Source organism: Orycteropus afer, unplaced genomic scaffold, assembly GCF_000298275.1.
Source record: "Orycteropus afer afer isolate SDZICR_OR568_19922 unplaced genomic scaffold, OryAfe1.0 scaffold00171, whole genome shotgun sequence".
Taxonomy (NCBI): Eukaryota; Metazoa; Chordata; class Mammalia; order Tubulidentata; family Orycteropodidae; genus Orycteropus; species Orycteropus afer.
In genome coordinates, this window is record NW_006921758.1 from 7,365,440 (window position 1) to 7,376,051 (window position 10,612).

Here is a 10,612-nt window from a genome sequence, read left to right on the forward strand (position 1 = left end):
AAATCTTGTTATGCCCCAAAAGAAGTCACTTATGCTGAGCCAAAACTTAACTAATAAACCAAAACATAAATTTCTATTTCTTATAAAAGGAGCCCACTACAAGTTGGGTCTGACTCGACGGCACATAACAACAACAACAACATGAGTTGGAATGGATTAGAAGGCTGTGAGATGATTCCATATAAATGTTCAACTCGTCCAGAAGCAGAAACCTTAAGTAACCAATTAGGATTTGCCTGCTCAACTTAATCTGAGTTCACAATTTTCCCTTAATCCCAATAAGTAAAGAAAATGTCTGCCAGCCAATCCAAAATTGCCCAGTGTAGCTTCCTTGTTCATGTGTGTCTGTGCATATGAGACACTTCCAACTTGTACTGCTCTTGGGGGAGCCTATCTGACTTCTAGACCAGAAGCTTCCCAATTTATGAACTGCAAATAAAGCTTATGAGTCCATACATAAATTTAATCTTATGGAAATATTCTTAAAATGCCCCGGTGGTGCAGTAGTTAAGTGCTTGGCAGCCAATGAAAAAGTGAAGGGTTCAAAGCCACAAGCCACTCCATGGTGGCATTTCATTTTCATAAAGATTACAGCACTGAAAACCCTATGTGGCAGTTCTACTCTATCCTACAGAATTATTGTAAGTCGCAATTGGCTTGATAGCAATGAGTTTTTTTTTTTTTTTTTTTTATTCCCCTGACTGAACACCATGTAATGAGCAAACACTGCATAACAAAATTAAGTTCTTTTTCCAAAATCAGTTTAAAAATATGTTGAAATAGTTCTGCAGAATTTCATGAATTTTCAGTAAAACTATTTTTAAAGTATCTTTAATTATAGTTCCAAAGTACTTTAAACTTTAGTATGTGCTGGTATTGGGCAGATGGGATTTCAGAAAAACAGAAGACCTCCAAAAGCCATTTTTATAAATTCACATAATCTCTATCCACAGAGTCTTTGGGTTCTTTCTGGTAGCCTGTTACTTGTTTTTCTGCTTGTCCACCAGATTATCAGACTTAGAAAGATTGCTGTCAGGCTGTCCAAGCCACAGCTGGAGGAGACCAGGTCTTGCTTTCCCTATGGGACTCTGGGAGGCTTTGTTGTTGTTAGGTGCCACTGAGTTATCTCTGACTCACAGTGACCCTGTGCACAGCAGAACGAAACACTGCCTGGTCTTGTGTCAGCCTCATGATCTTTGCTATACCTGAGCCCATCATGGCAGCCATTGGGTCTATCCATCTTGTTGAGGACCTTCCTCTTTTTCATTGACCCTCCACTTTATCAAGCATGATATCCTTCTCTAGAGAATGGTCCCTTCTGACAACATGACCAAAGTAGGTGAGACAAAGTCTGGCTAGTGTCGCTTCCAAGGAGCATTCTGGCTGCACTTCTTCCAGGACAGATCTGTAGTTCTTTTAGCAGTCCATAGTACTTTCAGTATTCTTTACCAACATCACAACTCTGGGAAGCTTTAATTTACTATTTTCTGTTGTTAGTTGCTATGGATTTGATTTCGTCTCATGGCAACCCCATATATGCAGAGTAGAACTACTTCAGAGGGTTTTCAAGGCTGTGACCTTTCAAAAGCAGATTGCCAGGCCTTTCTATCAAGGTGCCTCTAGTTGGGTTTGAGCCATGAACCTTTTGTTTAGTAGTCCAGTGCTTGACCATTTGTCACCCAGCCATCTATTTTAAGTCCTAGAACTAAGGAAACAGCTAAAGCAAAGCTCCTGATCCTTCTCAAAGTTCAGTTCCCTAAGGATAATATGCTCAATAAATACTTATTAAGTAAATGAAGTTAAAACAACAGATATTCTGAACAATTTTTGCTTTTAGTTCACAAAGTGATAGGAAAAGATGACGAGATTAATTATAAACACACTGGAGGCGTGATGAAGGCAGACCTTGCAAGTGGCTATCTCCACAGGCAATTAGAAGCACACAACTAAAACTACACAGAGAAGTGCTTTAGGTATTTTTTGTCTCCTCTCCATAACCTTTCAGTGCACTTTTGCAGTATAGTAAATTACAGTGTGGCTTTTCTAGCTGTAAGTCTTTGTAAACTCTGTGGTGGAATTTGCTGTGAGCAAGTGAGTAAATCCTGATTGTTAAAGTTATCCACCTGGGGTATTTCTGTTGTGAGCAGCACAAAGTAATTTTCTGGGAAGTTAGCTCTCTCTCATGTGTACAGAATTCTGATGTTGGGATTGGTTAGTTTGGCCTCAAAAGGAGCCCTCTTGGAGGCAGAAGAAGTCTGACTGCTGGCTAAGAAAGACGTGCTGCTGAGAGAAACGTTCTCCTGAAAGACATGCACTGAGAAATAGACACTGAGAGACACACACTGCTGGGAGAGAAACTGAGAGAGACTGTTGGCTGACAGATGGCGGGCTGAGAGAGACTGAGCATTGTTCCTGAATTTGAATTGTAGCCTGATGCTTCCCTAATAAATCCCATAATCTGTGAGTTCTGTGTGGCCACTGCAGCGAATTATCAAACTCAGCAGAAAGATGGTGGGTGTTGAGGGAGGAACCATTGGTGTCAAGGTTGGTGAAAGGGCTGGAGGGAGGCAGCATGTCTGGCCTTGCAGGGATAGGCCTTGGGCTACTGATGGTGATTCTGTCTTCCTCTTGTGCTGTTAGAGGAGGTTGGAAGAAGATGCAGCTCCCGCCCCTCAGGCAACTTTATTGCTAAGTTAACTACTTTCTGTATGAGAACCTCCCTATGCTCAGCTTTAATGTTCATGGTAGAGGTAGTCTCAGGAGACAACTTCTGATCAGTGAAGGAAGAAAGCCAGTAAAAATTCTTCCTTCTTCTGTTATTCAGTTGGGTAATTTCTGTAGTGTTTCTATTCATTAATCAACAAATATCTATTCATTAATCAACAAGTATCAGTCAGATCAGGTGCCAGTTGTCTCTCTGTTTACTCACTTCATTCCTGTACCTATGTATCAATTCCTGAAGAAAATTTACAGAATGCAAACCCATAGCAAGAAAGATCACATCACATCCTTTGCTTTCTGGGAGAAACTCAAACTACGTCAGAAGACATGGCTAGAGATGAAGAATAACACAATGTAGAGATAAATGACAACATGATGAGAGAATGAATTTTCAGGTAAGAGAATACCAAGAATTGGAAAACTTTCTCATTTAAGGTGGAGCTGGGTGAAATAGCACAAAGGCTCAGCAAAAATGTAAGCACTGGACAGACCATGAGATCAGAGTACTGGCAAATATGTAAGTCTGTCCACATTCTATTCCATCTGTCTACTGCCCACTAAGTTCTTTTAGAGTTCTATCATCACTATATTATATCCTGCTAAAAAATTTTCTGGGTTTCATATTTCCCTTCTCAACATATCCTCAAATATGGAGAGGAAGGAAAGAGAGTGAGAAGGACAAAATATTGCTCTCAATTGCAAGGCATAAGAAAATACAGATATTCTGTGCCAAGTAACTAGTTGGGATGCTCAAGCTCACTGCCATCGACTTGATTGTGATTCATAGTGACCCCATTGCGTTTCTGAGGCAGTAAATCTTTACAGAAGTAGATTGCCAGGTCTTCCTTCTGCAGAGTGGCTGGTGGGTTTGAACCACCAACCTTCTGGTTAGAAGTCAAATGTCTTGAATAGTAAGTATTAAATAATATACTTTCAATTTTCTAGTTTCTTTAGTTGGTTTCTTCTACATATCTATTCTATGTTGTTGTTGTTGTTATGTGCCGTCGAGTCAGCCCCGACTCATAGCGACCCCTCCTTGGGTTTCCGAGGCAGTATCACTACGGAAACAGGATTGCCCAACCTTCCTTCCGAGGAGTGGCTGGTGGGTTTGAACCGCCAGCCTTCTGGTTAGCAGTCAAGTGCCTTAGGCACTATGCTACCAGAGCACGCATTTAGTGTCAAAGAATATACTATTTGATGCTAAGTTCAGAAGTGACTGAAGTATGACCCAGCCATGGGAGGCAGAGCTTCAGCTGGGTAGAAACAAATTTTATTACAAAAATTATCACAGCAGAAACATTCTTTTCACAAAGAATTATACTTTTAATATACTCTTGAGTATGTATATAAAAAAAAAGAGATATCCCTGTTGAGAACTGATAAGGAAGGGAGGCATACCTCAATCAGCCACACTTAGTTTGGGGATTGTTGTTGTTGTTATGTACCGTCGAGTCAGACCCAACTCATAGGGACCCCTCCTTGGGTTTCCGAGGCAGTATCACTACAGAAATAGATTGCCCCATCTTCCTTCTGAGGAGTGGCTGGTGAGTTTGAACCACCAGCCTTCTGGTTAGCAGTCAAGTGCCTTAGGCACTATGCTACCAGAGCTCCTAATAATGCTACTAGAGTTCCTTTGTTTATCCTAACCATTTCTGGCCACAAGGAACTGACAACTCAAAGATGGGAAAAATCCTAGTAAGAGGAATGATTGAGAAACTAGGACTTCCCACCCCTAATGTTAGATCTGCTGAAGATCTCAAGATTCCAAATTTGTACTCTGAATAAATTTTCTGAGAAAGATGTTTTCCCTAAAATCTGGCTAGGGTCAATGACACTGTTAATATAGTCTTCAGGTATAGTTCTGGATTAAATACAGCCTCTTATGGCTGGTGTGGTGATCTGACCACTGAGGGTGCTATGAAAAACATTTAACAACTGGTAGAGTGCAGGAACAATCAGTATGTCTTTAATGATTGTATGATCAGTATGATCTTCTCTTTGAATATCACAGATAGTATGCTGCCATAAAATTCTATGGAAACCTATTATTCAAGTCTCAAACAAATACCTTGCATTTGTTACCAGCTGCCGTCAAATTGATTTCAACTCATGGTGACCCTAGATGTGTCAGACAAGAACTATGCACCACAGCTTTCTGTGGCAGATTTTGCAGAAGGAGAACATCAGGCCTTTCTTCTGAGGAGTCTATGGGTAGACCTGAACTGCCAACCAGGTGTGCTCACCAGCTGCACAATGGACTCCATGCAACTACTGTCGTATGCTGCTGAGTTGATTTTGACTCACAGCAACACTATAGGACAGATTGCAACTGTCCCATAGTGTTTCCCAGATTGTAATCTTTATGGAAGAAGACTGCACATCCTTCTACTATGGAATGGTTGTGGGATTGAACTGCTGACCTTTTGGTTAGCAGCCCAGTGCTTTAACCTCAGTGCCACCAGAGATCCATATGGAACTGCTCCCACCCACTGCTATGGAGTTGATTTCAACTCACAGCAACTTTAGAAGACAAAGTAAAACTGCCCCATAGAGTTGCCAAGGCTGTAAATCTTTATGGAAGCTGACCACCTCATCTTTCTCCCACAGCATGGCTGGTAGGTTTGAACTGCTGACCTTTTGGTTAGTAGTAAAATACTTTAACCACTGCTCCATCAGAACTCCTTCATGAAAGTTTCAGAACTATATGGCTTCTCCAAGCAAGCACTAGTGCCTTCTAATTATCAAATGCTTGCTTGGAAAAGCCATATAGTTCTAAAACTTATACTCTGTCTTTTTCTGAGAAGAAATGAAAATCTATCAAGATTATCTCTTTTCCCTACCAAAATAAACACCAACTACGCTGGCAATTTCAAACAATTACAAATCAAACACTTTGCTCTTGAGGGGAGGAGATCCCATTATAACTGCTGATAATACCAAATTTATTTCCAACTTCTTGGGAAGTACAGAGATAAAGCAAAAGTTTACTATTGGCTTTTTTCTCTCCTTACTATATTCTGTCAGGCAGAAGAATAAACACAGAAAATAAATGCTAATTCCATGGATGATATTGTAGATAAAGTTGGTAAATTGAACTTAAACTATAACCAGTAACTATATAACAATATATAACTATATAACGATATATAATGATAACTATAAACTATTAGTTTTCCTAATATTCAGTGATGTAGACTTTGAATGTTCTATCCCCCTAGGCTTTAAAAACATAAACACACTGTGATTATGTACTTCAAAATAACAAAAAGCAAAAAGCAAAAAAAAAAAAAAATCTACCATATAATTAGTATAGCTATTGTTGTTTTTTAATAACACTTCAATACATGGCCTGTCTTCATAATTAGAAACCAAATTACACTGCTCAAGCTATAGGCACCAGACATCCAAGATTTTTGTAGTGATTATTTGTAATATAAATCTTCAGAACTTCAGATAAGGCATGTTATTTGATTATTATTATTTTGTTACAGACATTGCAGAAGCATTTTCAATGAATTTACTTCTGAAGCAAATTAGAGACTACCTTTTGGTTTTATTTTTCATGCATAGTGATAGGGATTAATTGAATTTGAATGAATGAAAAAATTTCTTTTGGCATCTATGGTATCTTGTAAGGGGCAGGAGGAAGGTTATGCTTTTGCTGCTGGCTTTATCCTGATTTATGGCAGCAAGCAGAGTAAGTGATGAAAGTGAGATATGATTAGTGCATGTTCATGTAGTATAATGTTAGTATAAAACGTGACCAGAGACTTTTCCTCTGACTTTTAGATTTTAGAATCTACTTTCTAATTTGTGGTTAAATAAAACTGATGAATCAATTCTATCAACCCAGGCTACCCATAATGCCTATAAAAATAACAGACCTGGTTTTCTAAAACTGATTACTGGCAGTCACAAGATTAAAAGCTGGAAATGTTTGAACTAAATGAAAATTTTCATTAAAATTCAAAATTATCAAGAATTTTCTTTATATAAATTAATAACTGTAATTACTGATATAAAATATAGTAAAGATTTTCATTTATACTAAGAATGCAGTTATTTGAAACCATAAAGAAATTTGATTTATTTAAAGAGAGATTTTTCTTTAGGAAACCCTAAGGGCATATGCAATTAAGCATATCAGAGTTTCTCAGCAAAGCATCCATCAAATTTTCATATGCTGTCTAATTACTATCTGAAAGGGTCTAATTTTTGCCATCAAAAAATATATCATTTGAGTCTAATTTTGTAATTTTTCTCATCATCACAAAACGTTTAAATTGGAATAAAATATCTTTATCTCATAATCTATTATAAGAAAAGGGTGAGCTACTGAGAATCTGCTGACACGTACAGAGAATAGGGAGGCTCAATAAAAAAAACGAGAGTTTTCAGAAGCTACTCATAGACTACTAGCATGGTACAGTAGGAGAGGCTCAGCAGAGCACGCTCAGACAGGACTGGTGGGAATACAAAGCCCAGCCGGGATCGGGATCGGGATCAGGATCACTCAGGTAAAGGGACGAAAGGTAGCTGGACCCGGGATAGAGTTGAGGAGAAGCAACTCAGAGAATGGCAGTATTTTACAGATATTTACCATTCCTTTCCTAAGATTTTCTAAAGTACTATGTCTGTATTTCCAGTTTTGATTTTAGTGGAGTTAGAAAATACAGTAAACACTAGGTTTATTTCCAGAGATTACAGATAATTTCAGATTCACATTTATATTAGATTTTTTAAACTAATTTGATAATCCATTATTTTCCAAAACTATCCCTATCTTTATATTTGAAATGCTTTAAAGAAAGTTATTTCTATATATTTGAGTAGCTTTATGGCAGTGTAGAATCTTGAGGGAAGACTTATTTTCCTATTTTATTATAAATTCTATATATAAAATATACTTCTTTTAAAAACTGAAATAAGGAAAATGGTGACATCTTTTAATGGGTTATCCTAATGCAAAATTTCTCTTTAAATAGAAATAATTTAAAGCAATACAATATTATTTTGTTTCAAATAGGCAAATATAAATATGCAAACATCTGTCTTACATTTTCCACAGTAATCTTTTATTTGAGAAAGTATTTATTTGGACATTTGAAAACAAGCTATAATAAAATTTTGCTCAATTTGTATGAAATAATGTATTCACTGGAAGAAACTCTATGTATAAGAACATATCGAAAATTCCCATCAAATTTAAAATTAACAGAGCACATGATAAAAACTAAAATATGGAAGAGTCAGTCCCTGCTGATGAATTACCACTTTAACTTTTGAACATTTATTGTAACCAACCAAACTCATTGTCACCACCGAGGTAATGCTAGGAATTGTAGGTTACTATAAAACTGACTCTACATATCTTGGCAAAGATCAAACACTGGGAGAGGATAGCAAACAGGAACATGAAATTAAATGTATCTCCACTACACATTTCACCCTTTTTTAAGCTCCCCCTTGGGAATACAGACCACACTACACTTGCCACTCTCCCTGTCCTTCTAACAAGACAATTCATAGCTTAGCATCTATTCCATTAATTAGGTCAACTCCTAGATTAGAAAAGCATCAGTGAAAAGGAATTTTTTCTTGGGATAAGAAGGAATTGCCTAGAGAAGTCAATTTCAGGGACCTTTTTGTTTCTCCCTTTCCTCCACAACTGTCTCTTGCTCCCTGTTTATTATATTCTTGAATTCACCTGTTCAGTAGGGGATTTCTTATTCTGTCATTTGTGAAAGCTCTGATGGCATCCAGTATTACTTATTTCATAAAGAAAGTAAAAACCATGCTATTAATTCAAAAGTAACTGAAATATCTGAGTAGTCTGAAAAGTGTATTACATTCAAGAAGTTCTACCAGGTATTATAACAAAAAAAAATTCTACAAACCCCACCTGATGGTCCAAATATATGGTGTTCCTTTGAAGATGATGTGAAAGAATTTCATTCTAGTAGGCACCAATCAAGAAAACAAAGGGACAGAGAAAGAAGGTGTAGAATTTATGAAAAGATCAGTTTTAAAGTAGGAAAAACAGAGTTTACCAGCACCTACTATACATTACAGTGCACAACTTTCACACACATGCTTTCCTGTAAATGGTACAGGTGACATTTTAAATTATGAAACTATTCAGTTTTGTAAGAAATCCAGTAAACAATATATAAACTGAAATATTTAAACAGAAAAATCCTTGAAATGGCTTTAGCAGACTGAGTAAGTTTTACATGTTATTCTTTTCTGTAATACAGTACTACTTCTTCCAGTAAGATGTCTAAGAAGCCAAGATATCTATGATTATTTTCTCATAAAACCAGAGGCTATTAAAACCCTTTGAGAAATATTCATAGATGTTCATTTTTTTCATCAAGAACAAAAGATGTATCTTTAAAATGCATTTAAAAAACACTATTATTAAAAGTATAATTAGTTTTCAACTTAACAGTATACTGGAAATTATAGGACTTCTCAACAGCCATTTACCAGATGCGGAAGATTACGATATTAACTGCTAACAACACTGTTTGAAGTCTGTATGCATTTTCATCCTCACAACAAAAGGTTGGTGGATAAGTGGAAGACTAATAAGAAATGCATTCTATATGTGTTTCCTTTCACTAATGCATAATAAATAAGTTAACTTCTCAAAGGGTAAATAGCAAGGCCTCATGCTGTGGATGCATTGATGGTATGGGCTCATGCTCAACACTAATGACACTGATCATACTGATTAATGAGTGTCTCCAAATAAGTGATGATGACAAACAACACAGAAGATCTCTTCATGGCTGACCTTTGGGCTGTGGGCCTCAAGTTTCAGCTGCATGAGCTGTGCTAACGTATGCTCCCGGATACTACTCAGTTCAGCTTGCTGCCGTCTCAGCTTTATTAGCAGCAGCGTAAGCTCCTCTGGCTGAAGGAGTACAATTTAAGAATCCAAACAGTGGAAAACAGATTAATTGTTGTCTTAAGTGACAGATATTAAACCAAGATTTCTTGGCAAGTTTCCTCTTATGGTTGACATCAAACATAGTGCCTAGGCACTATGATGATAGGTCCTACATAAAAGCATAGATATCTAGAGAAATAGAAGGAACAGTGTTACTTTAAAAGATACAGTGAAACAACAGTATATTAAGGCATTTTTCTCAGAACTCACCAGAGAATATTTACATATCAAGTATTAAAGAAACATAATACTAAAACCCATTATAAAGGTTTGCATGTAAGTTATTAAAAAACATTTTAATAAGATGCATGAAAAATTTATATTTAAGATTTTTCAAGCAACAGAATGGTATCTGTATGTCCAACAGACCATTTTAGAGAACATTTAAAATTCATGTAAAATTGAATGATAATATTAAAACCCAGTACCTAAGAAATACTCATTGCTTTCCAATTATATTTTAAAATGTTACTGTTAGTGCTTTCACAGCATTTTTATGACAAAAAAGATCAATTTTAGCTTTCTAAGAAAAAACCTATTTAATACACATACAAAGTTTCCACAGGAATACAAGTCCCCCTTCCACACTCTGGGAAAGCAGAGAACCTTTTGGTTCTTGATTGGTTACGAGGATCCCTAAAAGGAGTAAGTTTTCAAGAGTATATGAAAATTTCAAGAGTGTATGACAATCTGATATATCTTTCTTTGTTAGAAATGCAGTGAAGTCTGGTCATTGGCAGTCTTACAGGACATAAAATATCACTCAGTGTTTCTCTGAGCTTTGTTATGATTGAAAACGGCAGGCAGACCAGAGGGAGACTCTTCTCATTCAAGTGCTACAGTGTATTCCTAAAACTTCCAGGCCAAAAAGCAGTTGTTGATTGATTTCTTTTGCCTATACCATGGCACTACACTAGCTCTCTTCTGTTCATTAGC

At 36.8% G+C, this 10,612-nt stretch overlaps 1 protein-coding gene across 1 annotated transcript in view; it reads right to left on the reverse strand.

The window, feature by feature from the left end:
• The window catches only part of PLEKHA5 (pleckstrin homology domain containing A5), a gene marked incomplete at its 5' end in the record, with an annotated part of 101,168 nt that extends 90,856 nt beyond the window's left edge, over positions 1 to 10,312 (reverse strand). Inside the window, 3 exons of the mRNA XM_042781784.1 lie at positions 8,624 to 8,677; positions 9,521 to 9,640; positions 10,248 to 10,312. Coding sequence (XP_042637718.1) covers positions 8,624 to 8,677; positions 9,521 to 9,640; positions 10,248 to 10,312 — 239 coding nt within the window. The remainder of the gene's footprint in view (positions 1 to 8,623; positions 8,678 to 9,520; positions 9,641 to 10,247) is intronic.
• Between the last annotated feature and the right edge of the window lie 300 nt (positions 10,313 to 10,612).